General features: G+C 35.9%; 1 protein-coding gene across 2 annotated transcripts in view; it reads left to right on the top strand.

Moving 5' to 3' along the window:
- LOC123321990 (cyclic nucleotide-gated cation channel subunit A) overlaps window positions 1-21,677 on the top strand; it is an 82,578-nt gene that overhangs the window by 36,535 nt on the left and 24,366 nt on the right. For both annotated transcript variants that reach the window (XM_044909814.1, XM_044909807.1), the window contains exon 4: window positions 11,198-11,734. In XM_044909814.1, coding sequence (XP_044765749.1) covers window positions 11,198-11,734 — 537 coding nt within the window. The remainder of the gene's footprint in view (window positions 1-11,197; window positions 11,735-21,677) is intronic.

Raw genomic sequence — 21,677 nt, 5'->3', positions numbered from 1 at the left:
ACAGTCTCTATTTTTCTACACTGTCTTACCCTTACCTCACACGATAATACTGGCATGGCCTTCAACAGTCCCGTACTTGAAATTTAATGAAATCGCATCGAACTTCAGGGGATGATAGCTCCGCCATCCTGATTTTTTGTGACTAAGATAATTTCTCAAAAATTCACCTGTTTGAAAACCATCTGACTGATTGATACACCGTTTCCTCATCACGAATAATTTCGTCGCTCAAAGATGAGATGGGCCAGGCCGGATCCTAACAAGCTCTTTATTAAACTCGATCGCTCAGATCTGCGAATACCGTAAATATTTGTGCATCTGAAAGCATATTTTACAGCTGAATTGACAAGTATAACAGAACTCGGTCTTTTCATTATAGTTCTCGTTTCTGATTGCTACGTCTACAGGGACAAAATTCAATTTATTTCAGTTTGATGAATCAGCTGACTACATCTCGCCATCAGTATTAGATAAATTTGGGACGAATCTATATCAGTGAATGAAATTATACTGAGTGACATAGAAAACAGAACACCTAGTATTAATTAATTTATTTCAACAATTTTTTTAAATATGTGTCTTTGGAATAGGTAAAAAATCGATCAAGATTTGAAAAAAGTCCAACCTTAGGGAAAAAAGGAAAAACTAATGATGATGGATATCCACGATATCTTATATAGTCCATTCAAGAATGATTGACATCTCCGGTGGCTATGGAAAATCGAATTTAAGTTGGCAATAGCCCATAAGTGGAGATTCTGTGTTGCGGAATTCAGGTTGGTAATGTGAATAAACAGTGGTCTATATACCAAGTATATGTGAATCTATGCACTTACCGACAGTTATTTGAATTTTGTAGAGCTGTTGATGTTTTTAATTTAATCGTACAAATTGGAAACATAGTTGTGTCAATTTTAAATACCGATTAATATGCTACAAATTTGAATATTTCTTATTTTCATATACTTTTATAGGTTATATTAATATATTCTAGTTCTGTGATTGAAAGTACAGAAATTTTTGGAAATTTTTTGTGACCAGATATTAGGCTGCGCCTGGACTTTCTAGACCTACTGGGATGTCAATCATTCTTGAATGGACTATATACTTAGAAACACGTCTTGAATACTCCTAATAAGATGGTTTTTTTGAGGTATCTCATCCTAGGCAACTTATTACTCATATCGATGTAGCGCCATAGCATAGATCTATTGAACAGTCAATCTACGGGGATATATTGAAATATTCTTAGCGTACTATAGAACCAAACAAAAATTCAATGTCAAAATATTTTATTACTCAACATTTTCTCCTCCTTTTTGGATACATTTATTACAGCGAACTTGCAACATCTCTAGACCTTTCAAAAAAATGTTTCTTCTTGCTAGTATATATATATATATATATATATATATATAGTATAGTACTTAAATCAACTAATACGGGTTGTGACTGAGTATGTTCGAAATCCTTCAGAAATTAATTATAAGTGGGTTCTAAAGTGAGATTGAATAAATAATCATGTAAAAAAGGTAAACCATTTCGTTGAGAATTTCAAGTAATGAGCCCTAAAATGAAGCTCGAACAGAAAATTAAAACCCCTCCTCGAGTTTTTCACAATTTCCATTTTTACTCACGCAAATTTCAAAAAACAAAAAAAGCACTCACGTGAAGTGTGTAGCTTTTGAACGATTGTTCTAATTCATAACCAAAGCGGTCACTCATCCAGGTATTGGACTCCCTTAACGATGCTTGGCTCCCTGAACAGAAAATCTTTTTTCAATATTTCTTCTAGACTTACGCTTATCCGTAATTTCTGGGACGCTCGGTATGATTGGGGGAAATTTTTCCGTGTTCTCATTACATTTCATGGCTCCAAGCAAGCTCCGTTCAATTACACATCATGCAGATATATTCGCTGACCTATATAAGACACGATCCTCCTTGGTAACCAATATTGAAGAAGACATCAATGCAAGTTCCGTGAATTCGCACCACAAATTAATTCGAGGTCGGAAACTTGCTCAATTACCAAATCTACTTGACCCTGAAGAAGGCATTCGATTGTTCACGAAATCAGTCCATTATAGCCATGAACAATAGTAACAGAAACAAATGCAGTCATCCACCATTTGATAGCGTTTGACACGAGGATGTCGTTTACTTAGGTTAGTGCCGTTCTTCGAATGAAGGACAGATCGTCGTTCAAGAAATGTCTTCCATTCTCTAATTACAGTTCATCCAATTTGAAATAGTTGCAGGGTTGGATTTGAATCTGAGGAACCCTTTGGAGAGTTTACGCCGTTTCTTGTTACGTTAGCTCTTTGAAGTTATATCAAACACTGGTTGGTGAAATTTACAAAATGAAACTTCTTCAGTTGATTACGAAGCTCGTAACCAATGTTTAGTGAGTTTGCGTATCTGTTTTATACGAGGATATATTGAAAAATTACACTGATCGACAAAATTATAGCTTTGTTCTCCCACCTAAGGAAAATATATATATTTTTAATCTTCGTAGCCAAGGTATAAACGCACGATAAACAAAAAGTGGAAGTTAGCTCTTGTTGTTTTTCAATAATTATATTCATACAAAAAGAAGGAATACTGTATAAAATGATATACAGTACTCCAAGCGCCTAACCGGACGCATCGGAAGAATGAAATATTAATGGAAACAACAATTCCGAAGGAATTGTCGTTCCAATAATGTGAGTTAGTCATGAACTATCATAGGAAGTCCCAGAGAACCTATGATAGTTCATGACTAACATACAACAACAAAGTGCATACGCACTTTCGGTAGAATTTTCTGTTCAGTTGCATACAAAATAATCGCCGTTTTCTTGCGAGAATTTTGTAGAGAATTCTCGGCTGTTGCAAACGGCCTTAAGGACATGTTGCATCCCATTTTTTGATTAGCCTGTAACATCGTTTTGACGATATTTACATATTGCGGAGATTTGTGATTGCCAAGAAAATTTTTGGTCACTTCTACAAAGGACAACCAGGCTTCTTTTTCAAAGTCATTCAATGCTGCCAGAAACCGAACTTGTTTCAATAGTTTGTTCATTTTATAAAGTATCGTAGGGTACAGAAGTGCTAACATGGACAATTCACGCATGTCTTTAATTTTGATAACGGGAACTAAACAAACGTAAGTACTATTATTTTTGTAATAAGGTGAGGAATACCTAACAAAAAAATATAAATCTCTTAGGTGGGACATGTTGCATCCCATTTTTTGATGAGCCTGTAACATCGTTTTGACGATATTTACATATTGCGGAGATTTGTGATTGCCAAGAAAATTTTTGGTCACTTCTACAAAGGACAACCAGGCTTCTTTTTCAAAGTCATTCAATGCTGCCAGAAACTGAACTTGTTTCAATAGTTTGTTTATTTTATAAAGTATCGTAGGGTACAGAAGTGCGAACATGGACAATTCACGCATGTCTTTTATTTTGATAACGGGAGCTAAACAAACGTAAGTACTATTATTTTTGTAATGAGGTGAGGAATACCTAACAAAAAACATATAAATCTCTTAGGTGGGAGAACCCTTGTTGAATAGTGTTATTAGCCTACTTTAGAACCAAACAGAATTTCAATGTCAAAATATTTTGTTACTCAACATATTCTCCTCTTAATTGGATACATTTATTACAGCAGACCTGCAACGTCTCTACACCTTTCAAATAAAATGTTTCTTCTTGCTCTGCAAACCAGACCTCCACAGCTTTTATAACCTCCTCGTTGGAAAAAATCTTAAGACCTTTTGAACTTTTTTCCAGTTGAGGAAAGAGATGATAGTGAGATGGAGCCAAATCTGGTGAATAAGTAGGGAGTTCTAGTAATTCAAACCCTAAATCTCGAATTTTTTGCTTGGCAACATGAGATTCGTGTGCAGGGGCGTTGTCCTGCAAAAACAAAACACCTTTGGATAGCTTTCCGCGTCTTTTCCCGTAGAGTAGTATTAATCTCCGGTTATCGTTTTACTCTTATAAAAAACTTCTTAGGTCTTGGAGAACCAGAGTGTCGCCATTCCATCGATTGTTACTTTGTTTCTGGATCGTAGAAATGTACCCACGTCTCATCCATAGTAACAATTCGGTTTAAGAAGTCTACATCGTTTTCAAATCGAGCACAGATCGAACGCGATGTTTTTACCCTTGCACGCTTTCGGTCAACATTCAAACATTTGGGGATCCATTTTGCAGCAATTTTTCTTTCTGTCCAAATTGACGTGAACTATATGATGAACGCGTTCATATGAAATATTCAGTTCTTCAGATATCCGTTTTAGACCAATTCAACAGTCTGATAGAATCATGTCATGTACTGCATCGATATTTTCGGCGACTGACACAGAAACTGGCCTTCCCGATCGGTCATCATCTTCAATGGAAAATTTACCTCTTTTGAAGCTTGCAGTCCAATTTTTCACGGTCGCATACAAAGGACATTGATCACCAATGGTATCAAGCATATCTTCGTAAATCTGCTCACCTCTTAACCCTTTTAAATACAGTTAGGTACTTAATGATGGCTCCAATTTTTCGATTTTCACAATTTCGGTGGACATCTTCTTTCTTTTTATTTATAGCTTAACTCTGGTTTACTTTTCTGACCTCAAACTTCACACTTATTGTTTGTTGCTATGGTAACGCAATTTTTTCTTTATGCATGGAACTTGTCTAGGCTAACTAGATATCAATACATCCTCGTAATATCCCAAAAAATTTCAACTGAAAGAGAAAATATATAATATAAAAATCGCGGTCTATTCAGAGTGTCAGAGACGATAGCTCTGCTAGTAGGTGTTTCAGGCTTATCTTTTCGTTTTGGAACACCCCGTATAACTCAAATGGAAGACATGCTGCCCAATGATGAAAATTATTCAGATTGCTCAAAACTTCCTATACTTTCGGACTGAATTTTCCAAGATTCATTCAACAACTCACATCAAAGTTTAGATTGGCAAGACGTCCACGATAAATATTTTGCTTTGAAAATTTCATTCTTACCCAAGAATTTCAACATTGACCCACAAAATAAAGTTCATATTTAACGTTTCTGAGTACCTCAGAAGCTATGAACTTGTCCTAAATTCCTCCTTGTTGGAATCTTCTCAAGCTGTTGGTTGGGCAACTTTCGAAATCAACATTATCCTGCATCAGCTTGGGTAATAACATCAAATGAACGTTTTCTGCCGGTTTCGGGATCTCTTAAACTCAAACATATCTAGATCGCATAATGCGAACTTATTATTCTTTCGTTACTTCGAACTTTGTCCAAAGTTTGTAATCTACAGCGAGATCAACGAACGCAAAATAGCGTCACATGGGAGTTGGGAGGCAAAGTCAACATAAAGGGAAAGATTCCGCTTTTCAGCTCTTTAACGTGTCTGAGTTCCCCAAGGATCAGCGGGTATCCTCGAGGAAGAATCGGCGCCGACGGGGAAGATATCGTCTCGAAACATTTGGGGTGATACTGTTTGATTCTTTTGGGATTTCTCTACTCACAGTGGCGTAGCATTTAACCTCGGACTTGTTCAAGAGACATATGCACGGAAGGATTGTATTTTCTACTTTTTAGGAGCGATCATAACATTTCATTATTCCATTAGAAAACTTTTGGAAGTCATCCTATAAAAATATCATTCCAGACTTTTAAAGTCATCCTTCATAACTTTTTCCAACATCCTTCATGGGAATTTTATTTCCTCCAACTTCTTCCTTACTTGATTAGCTGAACTCACAAGGTTTAAGGTGCTAAGATTAGAATTACCAAATATAACAGTATATTGCTTTCAAAGCTGCAGTAAAAATCGGGTGGAAACATTGTTGTTCTCACATAAAAGTAAATAAACTCAAGAGGAGCCACATCAGTAAAATTATCATTAATAATTATTTTATTATTATTTTTCATTAAAAGAATGATCGTTTTGTAATCTGGTGGTAGAACCTATAATATTATTGAATCAGAAAGAATAAATATTTTGGATACTTTGCAAATAGCTAACCTTTGTATAAAATGGAAGCGTTATTATTCAGGGACTATTCAGGGATTCAGACACACTAATTAGGGGATCGTAGAAGTTTACCCACGTCTCATCCATAGTAGCAATTCGGTTTAAGAAGCCTACATCGTTTTCAAATCGAGCACAGATCGAACGCGATGCTTCTACCCTTGCACGCTTTTGGTCAACATTCAAACATTTGGGGATCCATTTTGCAGCAATTTTTCTCATGTCTAAATTGACGTGAACTATATAATGAACGCGTTCGTATAAAATATTCAGTTCTTCAGATATCCGTTTTAGCACAATTCGACGGTCTGATAAAATCATGTCATGAACTGCATCGATATTTTCGGGAACTGACACAGAAACTGGCCTTCCCGATCGGTCATCATCTTCAATGAAAATTTACCTCTTTTGAAGTCCAATTTTTCACGATCGCATACGAAGCACCAAGGGTACCAAGCATATCTTCTTAAATCTGCTTACCTCATAACCCTTTTGAATACAGGTACTTGATGATGGCTCGATATTCCAATTTTTCGATTTTCATAATTTCTGAGGATTTTCTTTCTTTTAATTTATGGCGTAACTCTGGTTTACTTTTTTGACCTCAAACTTCACACTGACACTTCTAATGAGTTATTGTTCGTTGCTATGGTGACGCATTTTTTTATGCATGGAACTGGTGTAGGCTAACTAGATATCAATACATCCTCGTAGAATAAAATTCCATACAACTTTCATCTGAAGCAATTTGACATACTCTTAACCTTTTACGAGTTAGAGGGCGATAAGGGCGAGGAGCTTAGCCACACATGCGAAAGGCCAAGGTCAATGTAGAAATCCAGTTTGATGTACATTCATCGCCATATATCTCGAAAACGTTCAAACTTAGAAGAAATTGCTTCATATAAAATTTATAGAGAATGTTATGCCCTACAACTTTTATAATGAATGCGTAATCAATTTGAAGCCCAGGAGGGGAGAGAATTCAAAAAAACTGTTATTGGTGACCTTCATTGTCAATATTTATTGTTTCGGCTTGCTGAAACTGTCAGATTATATTTTTTCATCAGCTTCAAAATAAGAAAAAAAAACAATGCGCTCGAGAATGTACACGTGACTTTTTTTGCAAGTTTGACGCTCTCCCACACATTTTCTTCACGATTAAATTGTCTGTTCCCTGAGTTATAGGGAGAACTGCAAGCAAGTTTTCGAAAAGTTGAGATCTTTATTCAAGAAAACTTACTTTACATCCACGGCAGCGACAAGCATTATCCTTTGCAATCCGACGTACACGAATATGACACAAGAAATAAATCCCTAATCAGAAAAAATTTCTTGAGACTGAAAAAATCCCAACGTCGTTATATAATAGACTGCCTGCCCAGCTGAGAAACCTCTCATATGTTAAATTTATAAAGCAAATTGAGGAAATATTGTTGGACAATGTTTTTTATTCGATTGGTGAGTTTAATTCGTTCTGGAAGTCATGAGATTGTAACTTTGTTTGCTTTATTTGTTAAGTTTCACTTTGTAAGTATATGGTCACAACTTGTCGACTTTACAATAAGTGTGTGTATATTCTATATAAACTGGTGTTTACCTGACTTGTGGAAACAATTTTTACAATTGTAGATACACCAATAAACCATTCAAACCATTCATTCATTCATATATCTTAATCTGTCACGCTCGAGTATATACAATGATGGTTTTTTTTTTACTATTCTGACAGACTTTCCTGGACAATTCCCCCTATATACAGGTCTAATTTTTGATAGAGGTACTCTACAGGGTCGAACGTATCTCCCCTTATATTATTCTGACACGCTCGAGTAAATCCAGAATTTTCCTCTTGGGCTCCCCATCTACTTGTCATTCTTGATGTTTCCTCAGAAATATTCCTAACTGAATTTAAAGTAAAACATTCGGGTATTTTTTTAAAGATTACTTATTTGTAAGGGAAATGTATACTCATTGATATCATTATTTGATGATATTGAAATTAAATATTGGTCAATAATTTTTTATTTTATTGATACCTATGTGAGAACATTCCAGGCAAAATGTAAAAATACGAATGATCATATTGAAAAGTCCTTTTAGATGATAATATCATATAATGATAATCAGTCCACTTGAATTGAAGAGGTATAATTCGAGCGCAAGACTATGAAGAAGAAGACAAGTCTGAAAAGCAATGGAAAAGTCTATTGTATGACTAGTTTAAAATGTGACGCCAGAATTCTATCAGAAAAGAACAAAAACCTGATGGATTTGAAATATATGTATAATTCACAAATGGTTTTTTAGGATAGGAATCGAGAACAAAGTTTTACTGTTTTTTATTGAAGTTTGTACTCACGGTGAGATCATACGACTTCCTTCATTTTAAGATCAAAACTTCGCAGCCGGAGTTCGCAAACTTTACTCCCAGATAAATACCTACCTAGTAGATTTAATATCGATATTTCAATCTTGTTTGGCGTCGGAATGCGTCTCATGTAGCCTTCCGGGAAGCGTTTTCGGTAGAGTGATCAATAACCCATAGCTCCTCGCCATCCAGAAAGTTTGGAAGCTGTTAACATTGTGGAAATGTTCCAAATGATCGTCACCCGATCCCATTAAATAATTTATGGTGCAGGTCGATTGACGTGGTATTTGAATTTGAATGAAACATTTTCGTAAAGTTGCCACTTCAATTATATGATAAAGCAATTTCTTTTTCGCAATTACTTGCAGAGGTCAATTCTACCTAAAGGGTGTGAAAATGTGATAGTTATCTCCAGCCAATTCAAAGGGCGATTCTTAAGCGAATTGTATACTCCGTTCACTTTTATTTTAACAGTCGGTTGACCATGGAAATTTGACACATTTCACTCTGTATAGTACGAAAATGTGGGGTTATGACGCTTGTCAAAACATTTTTGGGTTTTAAATCAACGCTATGCTGCCCGTTCTACGTAAAAGTTTCTGTTATTACGTATTTTATCACAATGTCGAATCTCTTCGGAAAATATGTGACGAACATAATTGAAGTTTATGCAAACTGATTGAAGGCATACCAAATCCAGTTATTTGCATGGAAAATACAAGAGATCAGTATATCATAATATGCACTAGCTTGAGGAGAGTTAATGTTCGTTATCTTCTTTGGCTAAAGTTTGAATACGTTGCATCAGTTGTAGATTTCAGAATATCAACCCGAAGATGAAATGCATATGATGCAGTGGTTGGGAATGGGTATCTCCCGAAGGAATTAATAGATAATTACAAGAATGTTAAATTCTTAAACAAAAATCATCTTCCATCAATATAAGTGAAAGAAATTAAAGGAAGTTTCAAGTCCAGATGAACTTTACCTTTGAAAAAAAATTTCACATGAATAAACAATTAACAGGACAACTGGCGCGTATTTGTGGCTGTTCATCTTATAACATTGATATGATAATAATAATTAGGTATTTATTGGCTCCTTGAGACTTTTACAATGTATAGGACAAGTCAAATGAAAAATAGAAAAATCAATTTTCGCGAACTTATTCTACGATGACATTCACTGAAAATCCTGTAGTAAACTTTTCGCATTAATTCACTCAAACATATACCTAATTCTCAAATGCCACCACTTTTTTGGGTCTCTCAATAGAAGGAAATTCTTTGTTATCCTCTTCATTCACAATCTTTGTTTGTGGAAATATTCAGCTGAAATATAAGTCGTTTAGATTCCGATGAAACTTCATATATATTCTCTTTCATTGAATATGTTCACTACCGTCTGACGTATAGTGGATTTTAGAATATCAGGGTATAACTATTTGAATGAGCGGACCTGAATTCTAAATAGCACTTCCTGAAACCTTGTCTCTTATATCAATCACTTTCGGCATTTTCGTAATGAAAATTGATATTAGTTGTGGCAACGGCGTTATGACATTAACGACATTTCATGAGTGCCAACCTTACTCCGTTCTAGTTACAAAAACTTGAGCAAATTATTTCATGTCCAACCGACTGCTAAAATAAATGTGAATAAAACTACATGGTGCCGAAGTGGATATCCAAGAAGAATTTTGTTGGCATAAGATAATATATGGTTCGCCTTATCGATCAACCTAGTGATCGTAGCGACTGCTATTTTCTACGTTTTTGAAGACACATTTTTAGTACGGCGATCGTTTTCCTTCTCTCTTATCTCTCCATAATACAAGGTATAAAGATATACTCTGTGTTCCAAAATATAGAACAACGAAATTTCAGCATCCGCCAACGTAGTGTGGTATTAAATTGTTTAATCATCTTCCTGAGAGACGGAAAGCTTTGGAGTACAGAGAATTTAGAAGAGTTATTAAGGACTGTTATTGACGAATAGTTTTTTTAGTGTTGGTGAATTCTTGATTTGTTCTATTGTTTGAGCTAACTATATTGTTCAAGTTTTTCAATATGTTAGTTAGTTACTGATTTATTTACTTCAAATATTTTTTTCCGGACGTGGTCTATACAGAAGTATTCTGTTTAAAGAGTGAATAAATTATTATTATTATTGAAAGTGTATATTTGAGACCTTTATTCAGATTTAAGGTTGATTTATAGGGAAAAGGTCAGGTTTATACGACAAAACCACTTCTTAACGCATGGCCGACTAGTTTCGATTTTAATCTAAAATCATCTTCAGGGTTAGTTTTATAGTGGTCATGAGTCATGGAATGAAGAGATGAAAACAAATACTCCTAGCCACACATAGATAGAAAACTGCTTGATAGGAACTGAGTTTCTGCTGAGTTCCTCATGACCACCATAAAACTAGCCCTGAAGATGATTTTAGATCAAAAAAGAAACTAGTCAACGATGTTTTAAGAAGTGGTTTTGTTGCATAAACCTGACCTTCTCCCTGTAAATCAAACTTAAAAATTATTATTATTACTGGAAATTTGTCACAAAAAAGTTCCTATAATATATGGACTATCTTCATTTTCAGTTGTAAAGTTTTACAGGATGCAGCAGAGCAAAGAGCTATGAAAAATTGTGAAAAATTGGAAAAACAATCAATATCAATTAATTCAATGTGTTTCTGTATTCACTGAGAAAATCCATCTCTTCGAAAATATCATTTTTCGATATATCAGTGCACTCTTTGAAAACTAGACTCACATATCCATATTCTTTCAGGTTATTTGGAACAAGGCCTACTAGTAACTGATCCGCACAAACTCCGAGCTCATTATCTCCAAACAAAACATTGGCGCACCGATCTTTTGGCCCTCATACCGACTGATCTGGCCTACCTCAGATGGCATCCCTTCGAGTGCTACGTTCAAGTGCCATGTCCTGTTATAGTGCGAGTGAATAGACTGTTCAAATTACCGAGAATGTGGGAATGGTTCGAGAGGACAGAAACCGATACGAACTACCCTAACGTATTCAGGATCTGTAAAGTGGTGCTCGCTATTCTAGTGTTGATACATTGGAACGCGTGCCTGTATTTCGCCATAAGCTACGCTATCGGTTTTGGGACAGACAATTGGGTTTATAATTTGGATGGGCCGAAGAATTCTACACTAGCACGTCAATATATTTATAGTTTCTATTGGTCGACCTTGACTCTGACTACCATAGGTGAAACCCCAGTGCCTGAGAATGAAGCTGAGTATCTTTTTGTAGTGGCTGACTTTTTAGCTGGCGTTCTTATATTCGCTACTATTGTAGGTGAGTAATTTGATATTTTGCTTAGATGATATGAGAATGGGGTATTTTCCTAAATTTCAAAATATATGTCATAAAAATCCTTATAACTCAAATATCTAGAAATATATTTTTTTCGAATTTTAACATATTGCATTTTGTCTGTATTCGATTACGAAAATTCTGATTTCAGAAGTGCTCTTGTGAACATTCTACGTCATTTTTACAATCCGTCAACGCCCATTCGTGTCAGTAATGGTCATGAAAGTTTTCTGATCACCATAGATGTAATAAATATCAAGTTTGATGATCACATTATTCACCCTTGACAAGAAAAACACACAATGACACAAAATGTCATCGGTTGTAAGAAGGTAACGTGCGTTCAAAAAAATTCGTCGTCAAGTAGGCTATGAAATTTTGAAGGCTGATGTTCGGTGGCTGAACGTATGTCTTTCCTTGAATTACTTCATCTTCCCAAAATGTAAACAATGATGACATTAACCTATATATCGTAATTTTGTATGGAAAGACACTTTTCAGAAAAGGTTACCTGTAAATTTCACCCACCTTTCGAAAAGCATTTCTTTCATTGAGTAAGATGACAAGAATCCAAACCGGTGTGAACTTAGCAGCCACTTTCCAGCAGCCACTTCAGATCTAGCGGCCGTTTGACCAGTGGCGTCGGGTACTTTTTCTTCGCGTACTGTGCTTACTGAAATCGGTATTAGGTCTCGGAAATGAATGAATTCTTTCAAAACTAGAGTATTTATTCATAAGAAGATGATAAATACTATTTGAAAGATTTTTTATTCCAGGAATGTTGAAGTGTCAGTACCAGCCATAAAATGGATATTCGAAATATAATCGAAAATAGGTCTAAAAAATGAATAAAGGGTTTGAAATTCGGTGTATGTATTTATGAACCCTCAAGGAACGATATTCCAAGAGCTTTTTCATTTGCAGGACTTGGAAGGGTGAATTTCACCCCCTCTTCTCAGAGTCCACAGAATAAATCGAAAATAGGTCTTAAAAATGAATAAAGGGTTTGAAATTCGGTGTATGTATTTATGAACCCTCAAGGAACGATATTCCAAGAGCTTTTTCATTTGCAGGACTTGGAAGGGTGAATTTCACCCCCTCTCCTCAGAGTCCACAGAATAAATCGAAAATAGGTCTTAAAAATGAATAAAGGGTTTGAAATTCGGTGTATGTATTTATGAACCCTCAAGGAACGATATTTCAAGAGCTTTTTCATTTGCAGGACTTGGAAGGGTGAATTTCACCCCCTCTCCTCAGAGTCCACGAAATAATTCGAAAATAGGTCTAGAAAATGAGAAAAGGGTTTGAAATTCGGTGTATGTATTTATGAACATTCAAGGAACGATATTCCAAGAGCTTTTTCATTTGCAGGACTTGGAAGGGTGAATTTCACCCCTATTTCTAATAATAAAAAAAACATCGAAAATACGCCTCAAAAATGAATAAAGGGTTTGAAATTCGGTGTATGTATTTATAAACCCTCAAGGAACGATATTCCAAGAGCTTTTTTATTTGCAGGACTTGGAAGGGTGAATTTCACCCCCTCTCCTCAGAGTCCACAAAATAATTCGAAAATAGGTCTTAAAAATGAATAAAGGGTTTGAAATTCAGTGTATGTATTAATAAACCCTCAAGGAAAGATATTCCAAGAGCTTTTTCATTTGCAGGACTTGGAAGGGTGAATTTCACCCCCTTTCCTCAGAGTCCACAGAATAATTCGAAAATAGGTCTTAAAAATGAATAAAGGGTTTGAAATTCGGTGTATGTATTTATGAACATTCAAGGAACGATATTCCAAGAGCTTTTTCATTTGCAGGACTTGGAAGGGTGAATTTCACCCCTATTTCTAATAATAAAAAAAAACATCGAAAATACGTCTCAAAAATGAATAAAGGGTTTGAAATTCGGTGTATGTATTTATAAACCCTCCAGGAACGATATTCCAAGAGCTTTTTCATTTGCAGGACTTGGAAGGGTGAATTTCACCCCCTTTCCTCAGAGTCCACAGAATAATTCGAAAATAGGTCTTAAAAATGAATAAAGGATTTGAAATTCGGTGTATGTATTTATGAACATTCAAGGAACGATATTCCAAGAGCTTTTTCATTTGCAGGACTTGGAAGGGTGAATTTCACCCCCTCTCCTCAGAGTCCACAGAATAAATCGAAAATAGGTCTTAAAAATGAATAAAGGGTTTGAAATTCGGTGTATGTATTTATAAACCCTCAACGAACGATATTCCGAGAGCTTTTTCATTTGCAGGACTTGGAAGGGTGAATTTCACCCCTATTTCTAATAATAAAAAAAACATCGAAAATACGTCTCAAAAATGAATAAAGGGTTTGAAATTCGGTGTATGTATTTATAAACCCCCAACGAACGATATTCCGAGAGCTTTTTCATTTGCAGGACTTGGAAGGGTGAATTTCACCCCCTCTCCTCAGAGTCCACAAAATAATTCGAAAATAGGTCTAGAAAATGAGAAAAGGGTTTGAAATTCGGTGTATATATTTATGAACCCTCAAGAAACGATATTCCGAGAGCTTTTTCATTTGCAGGACTTGGAAGGGTGAATTTCACCCCCTCTCCTCAGAGTCCACAGAATAAATCGAAAATAGGTCTTAAAAATGAATAAAGGGTTTGAAATTCGGTGTATGTATTTATGAACCCTCAAGGAACGATATTCCAAGAGCTTTTTCATTTGCAGGACTTGGAAGGGTGAATTTCACCCCCTCTCCTCAGAGTCCACAGAATAAATCGAAAATAGGTCTTAAAAATGAATAAAGGGTTTGAAATTCGGTGTATGTATTTATGAACCCTCAAGGAACGATATTCCAAGAGCTTTTTCATTTGCAGGACTTGGAAGGGTGAATTTCACCCCCTCTCCTCAGAGTCCACAGAATAAATCGAAAATAGGTCTTAAAAATGAATAAAGGGTTTGAAATTCGGTGTATGTATTTATGAACCCTCAAGGAACGATATTCCAAGAGCTTTTTCATTTGCAGGACTTGGAAGGGTGAATTTCACCCCCTCTCCTCAGAGTCCACGAAATAATTCGAAAATAGGTCTAGAAAATGAGAAAAGGGTTTGAAATTCGGTGCATGTATTTATGAACATTCAAGGAACGATATTCCAAGAGCTTTGTCATTTGCAGGACTTGGAAGGGTGAATTTCACCCCTATTTCTAATAATAAAAAAAACATCGAAAATACGCCTCAAAAATGAATAAAGGGTTTGAAATTCGGTGTATGTATTTATAAACCCTCAAGGAACGATATTCCAAGAGCTTTTTTATTTGCAGGACTTGGAAGGGTGAATTTCACCCCCTCTCCTCAGAGTCCACAAAATAATTCGAAAATAGGTCTTAAAAATGAATAAAGGGTTTGAAATTCAGTGTATGTATTTATAAACCCTCAAGGAAAGATATTCCAAGAGCTTTTTCATTTGCAGGACTTGGAAGGGTGAATTTCACCCCCTTTCCTCAGAGTCCACAGAATAATTCGAAAATAGGTCTTAAAAATGAATAAAGGGTTTGAAATTCGGTGTATGTATTTATGAACATTCAAGGAACGATATTCCAAGAGCTTTTTCATTTGCAGGACTTGGAAGGGTGAATTTCACCCCTATTTCTAATAATAAAAAAAAACATCGAAAATACGTCTCAAAAATGAATAAAGGGTTTGAAATTCGGTGTATGTATTTATAAACCCTCCAGGAACGATATTCCAAGAGCTTTTTCATTTGCAGGACTTGGAAGGGTGAATTTCACCCCCTTTCCTCAGAGTCCACAGAATAATTCGAAAATAGGTCTTAAAAATGAATAAAGGGTTTGAAATTCGGTGTATGTATTTATGAACATTCAAGGAACGATATTCCAAGAGCTTTTTCATTTGCAGGACTTGGAAGGGTGAATTTCACCCCTATTTCTAATAATAAAAAAAAACATCGAAAATACGTCTCAAAAATGAATAAAGGGTTTGAAATTCGGTGTATGTATTTATAAACCCTCCAGGAACGATATTCCAAGAGCTTTTTCATTTGCAGGACTTGGAAGGGTGAATTTCACCCCCTTTCCTCAGAGTCCACAGAATAATTCGAAAATAGGTCTTAAAAATGAATAAAGGGTTTGAAATTCGGTGTATGTATTTATAAACCCTCAAGGAACGATATTCCAAGAGCTTTTTCATTTGCAGGACTTGGAAGGGTGAATTTCACCCCTATTTCTAATAATAAAAAAAACATCGAAAATACGTCTCAAAAATGAATAAAGGGTTTGAAATTCGGTGTTTGTATTTATAAACCCCCAACGAACGATATTCCGAGAGCTTTTTCATTTGCAGGACTTGGAAGGGTGAATTTCACCCCTATTTCTAATAATAAAAAAAACATCGAAAATACGTCTCAAAAATGAATAAAGGGTTTGAAATTCGGTGTATGTATTTATAAACCCTCAAGGAACGATATTCCAAGAGCTTTTTCATTTACAGGACTTGGAAGGGTGAATTTCACACCCTCTCCTCAGAGTCCACAGAATAAATCGAAAATAGGTCTTAAAAATGAATAAAGGGTTTATAAATACATACACCGAATTCCAAACCCTTTATTCATTTTTAAGACCTATTTTCGATTTATTCTGTGGACTCTGAGGAGAGGGGATGAAATTCACCCTTCCAAGTCCTGCGAATGAAAAAGCTTTTGGAATATCGTTCCTTGAGGGTTTATAAATACATACACCGAATTTCAAACCCTTTATTCATTTTTAAGACCTATTTTCGATTTATTCTGTGGACTCTGAGGAGAAGGGGTGAAATTCACCCTTTCAAGTCCTGCAAATGAAAATGCTCTTGGAATATGATTCCTTGAGGGTTTATAAATACATACATAGAATTTCAAACCATTTATTCATTTTTAAGACCTATTTTCGATGTTTTTTTTATTATTAGAAATAGGGGTGAAATTCACCCTACCAAGTCCTGCAAATGAAAAAGCTCTTGGAATATCGTTCCTTGAGGGTTCATAAATACATACACCGAATTTCAAACCCTTTATTCATTTTTAAGACCTATTTTCGAATTATTCTGTGGACTCTGAGGAAAGGGGGTGAAATTCACCCTTTCAAATCCTGCAAATGAAAAAGCTCTCGGAATATCGTTCCTTGAGGGTTCATAAATACATACACCGAATTTCAAACCCTTTATTCATTTTTAAGACCTATTTTCGAATTATTTTGTGGACTCTGAGGAGAGGGGGTGAAATTCACCCTTCCAAGTCCTGCAAATGAAAAAGCTCTTGGAATATCGTTCCTTGAGGGTTCATAAATACATAGACCGAATTTCAAACCCTTTATTCATTTTTAAGACCTATTTTCGATTTATTCTGTGGACTCTGAGAAGAGGGGGTGAAATTCACCCTTCCAAGTCCTGCAAATGAAAAAGCTCTTGGAATATCGTTCCTTGAGGGTTCATAAATACATAAACCGAATTTCAAACCCTTTATTCATTTTTAAGACCTATTTTCGATTTATTCTGTGGACTCTGAGAAGAGGGGGTGAAATTCACCCTTCCAAGTCCTGCAAATGAAAAAGCTCTTGGAATATCGTTCCTTGAGGGTTCATAAATACATAGACCGAATTTCAAACCCTTTATTCATTTTTAAGACCTATTTTCGATTTATTCTGTGGACTCTGAGAAGAGGGGGTGAAATTCACCCTTCCAAGTCCTGCAAATGAAAAAGCTCTTGGAATATCTTTCCTTGAGGGTTTATTAATACATACACCGAATTTCAAACCCTTTATTCATTTTTAAGACCTATTTTCGAATTATTTTGTGGACTCTGAGGAGAGGGGGTGAAATTCACCCTTCCAAGTCCTGCAAATGAAAAAGCTCTTGGAATATCGTTCCTTGAGGGTTCATAAATATATAGACCGAATTTCAAACCCTTTATTCATTTTTAAGACCTATTTTCGATTTATTCTGTGGACTCTGAGAAGAGGGGGTGAAATTCACCCTTCCAAGTCCTGCAAATGAAAAAGCTCTTGGAATATCTTTCCTTGAGGGTTTATTAATACATACACCGAATTTCAAACCCTTTATTCATTTTTAAGACCTATTTTCGAATTATTTTGTGGACTCTGAGGAGAGGGGGTGAAATTCACCCTTCCAAGTCCTGCAAATGAAAAAGCTCTTGGAATATCGTTCCTTGAGGGTTCATAAATACATACACCGAATTTCAAACCCTTTATTCATTTTTAAGACCTATTTTCGATTTATTCTGTGGACTCTGAGGAGAGGAGGTGAAATTCACCCTTCCAAGTCCTGCAAATGAAAAAGCTCTCGGAATATCGTTCCTTGAGGGTTCATAAATATATACACCGAATTTCAAACCCTTTTCTCATTTTCTAGACCTATTTTCGAATTATTTTGTGGACTCTGAGGAGAGGGGGTGAAATTCACCCTTCCAAGTCCTGCAAATGAAAAAGCTCTCGGAATATCGTTCGTTGGGGGTTTATAAATACATACACCGAATTTCAAACCCTTTATTCATTTTTGAGACGTATTTTCGATGTTTTTTTTATTATTAGAAATAGGGGTGAAATTCACCCTTCCAAGTCCTGCAAATGAAAAAGCTCTCGGAATATCGTTCGTTGAGGGTTTATAAATACATACACCGAATTTCAAACCCTTTATTCATTTTTAAGACCTATTTTCGATTTATTCTGTGGACTCTGAGGAAAGGGGGTGAAATTCACCCTTTCAAGTCCTGCAAATGAAAAAGCTCTCGGAATATCGTTCCTTGAGGGTTCATAAATACATAAACCGAATTTCAAACCCTTTTCTCATTTTCTAGACCTATTTTCGAATTATTTTGTGGACTCTGAGGAGAGGGGGTGAAATTCACCCTTCCAAGTCCTGCAAATGAAAAAGCTCTTGGAATATCTTTCCTTGAGGGTTTATAAATACATACACCGAATTTCAAACCCTTTATTCATTTTTAAGACCTATTTTCGAATTATTTTGTGGACTCTGAGGAGAGGGGGTGAAATTCACCCTTCCAAGTCCTGCAAATGAAAAAGCTCTTGGAATATCGTTCCTTGAGGGTTTATAAATACATACACCGAATTTCAAACCCTTTATTCATTTTTTAGACCTATTTTCGATTATATTTCGAATATCCATTTTATGGCTGGTACTGACACTTCAACATTCTTGGAATAAAAAATCTTTCAAATAGTATTTATCATCTTCTTATGAATAAACACTCCAGTTTTGAAAGAATTCATTCATTTCCGAGACCTAATACCGATTTCAGTAAGCACAGTACGCGAAAAAAAAAAGTACCCGACGCCACTGGTCAAACGGCCGCTAGATCTGAAGTGGCTGCTGGAAAGTGGCTGCTAAGTTCACACCGGTAGAATCCAAACAATCTGAGGCGGTTAGAAAAGTTCTTCGTAAAAATTTTAACCGTCCACTATTTTCATACGTAAGAGACATGAATCTTGAATTGTATGTTTTTTTGTAAGAAGGTTCTAGTTACTTCAATCATATGAATAAATCACAGTAAGATTCTCAATAAAATGTTTATTAATTCTCTATAAATATTGAATTGATTCAGTCATTACTGAAAATCCATGACTAAACTAAAAGAACTGAATTACATGAAAATAGCTATTGGACAATTTATTAAAATTCAATTCAGCTATAAAAAGGCATGATGCTCTCTCCTTCACAACGTTCTGCTATTGAAGTTCCATAAAAGAAAGTAGGTCCACATTTTGCCTTTGACTGATGCATACTGTCAGTATGCATCAGTTCAGTATGATACTGAACTCCAATTTTTCTCGGATGCTACAAGGTTAGGTAATCACAACCTTTTCAGTTTTCTGATAACATGTCAATCTTTATGGAAACAAATTGATATCTTTTTTTCAAAATCGGGTGGCATATGCCAACGGATACTCCATCCACTTGAGATAAAATCTGAAGAGAGGTTTGTCGAGCTTCTGTCACCATGTTTTCATTATTACTGAACTCAAGAGTTTTCTTTTTTGGTATACCACTTCCTTTTTTGTTTGAACATACCTGTAAAATTCATTCTTAATAATCTACAGCAACATAGGCTTCAATGAAGTCGCCGGAACAGAATATTTCCATTTTCCTTCCATTTTCTTCCAATTTTGAAGTAGAATTCAATAGTAAAAGTCTTTCACACGTCCGTAAAAACCATCTTTATAATTTGCTGATAATTTTAATTCAACAACAACCCAAAAGGCTAAAATGACAGTTCACCTGGAAAATAGTAAAGCACGAGCTAAGAATTACGTTTAGACACGAAATATCGACGTTCAAAATTCCATAGCCTACTTGACGACGAATTTTTTTGAACGCACGTTATTATAAAGACACAGATTACAGAAACAATTTTTTGTTATCTGTGGATATCTTCTTGATCGGTTCCAGTGTTGTCGAATTAACAAAAATTACTATACTTTAATAAAGGCATTCTACGTCACAAGCTTTCACATAGTCGAAGTTTCGAAGGGTGTATTTCTGAAATGTCTGAATTTTGAAGCGAATCTTTAACGTGTTGGATAACTAGTAGAAAAGGCTTTCCATAAATAATCTCAAATTCGGTTTTGGAGTTTTAGGAAACTTGCCCATTATGTCACAGAACCCATACATTTCAAGTCGGAATGCGAATATCAAACATTCATGACAATCCTGGACTTCAGTAGAATTGGAGTACATCGTGCTGATCTAAATGATAGCTAATATGATAGGTATAGTGGTGTCAATCAGATGTGTGCATAATATATGTTATCTCAAAGGGCATGTATTTTCATGATTCATCTTTTGGAAAAACACTCCTGGACTTACTCAGTCAAAGAAATTCGTCATAATTTCAGCGACCCACACCCGAAAACTGCTAAAGCTGTCACGAACTGAGCTTCGGGTGATGGGACTGCTGACGGGGCACTGTTGGTACAAATATCATTTGTTCCGAATGGGAAAGTCAGCAGATGAGATTTTTAGGCTCTGAGAATCAGAAGCAGGAACAGCTGAACACATGGTATGCAAGTACTCGGAGCTGGCTGGCCTAAGAACCATTCGTATGGGAAAACTGGTCCTGGATTCATTGCTGTATCCCGTTACCGGGAATTAATCTACAAAAAGACATAAAAAAACAGGCTTATAATTTCTTGGGGCTAATTGCGACTGTGTACCCTCCTGTGACTGAAGAGACCCAACCGTGACCTACAGACCCTTTCACACTCCGGGCATGGTCACCAACCAGATCTGGCCGCCGCTGAATTCTTCTCGAGTCTCCATTATAACTGTGCACCATAGATCTCCACTGTGACCTGTCTAACGCTAGTTGTTCCCAGTTATGATTGGCATTAATTGATTTTAGGGATTGATGTAGTGTATCCTTAAACCGCTTATACTGGCCTCCTGGTTTCCGGGCTATTTTGGGGAGTCTTGTGTCTTGCATCCTCAGAATGTGGCCGCTCCATCTGAGTCGGGCCCTCGTTACTTGAGTCTCAATTGTTGTACAACTCGCGCGTTGCAAGACTTCTGCATTCGAAACTTTGTGGAACCATCTCATGTGCATTATCTGTCTTAGATGACGTTGTTGCGTTTGTTCAAGTTGTTTAATATGTCGCCTGTAGGGTGTCCAGCTTTCGCTTCCGTAAATAAGCGTTGGGAGAACGACTGCTTTGTAAACAGCTGTCTTGGTCTTCAGATTGAGGTCGTGATTTTGAAATACTCTGTCCTTTAGCTTCCAGAATGCCCGTGATGCCGAATTGATACGGTTGTGTATTTCCGTGTCTAGGTTAGCCCTAGTATTTATGAAGCTTCCCAAGTATTTGAACTGCTCGACCTGTTCTAGGGTTTCATTCTCCAGGCTGATATGTGTTTGAAGGCTT

This window comes from Coccinella septempunctata, chromosome 1, assembly GCF_907165205.1.
Source record: "Coccinella septempunctata chromosome 1, icCocSept1.1, whole genome shotgun sequence".
Taxonomy (NCBI): Eukaryota; Metazoa; Arthropoda; class Insecta; order Coleoptera; family Coccinellidae; genus Coccinella; species Coccinella septempunctata.
This window is presented reverse-complemented; position numbering and strand designations above follow the sequence as displayed.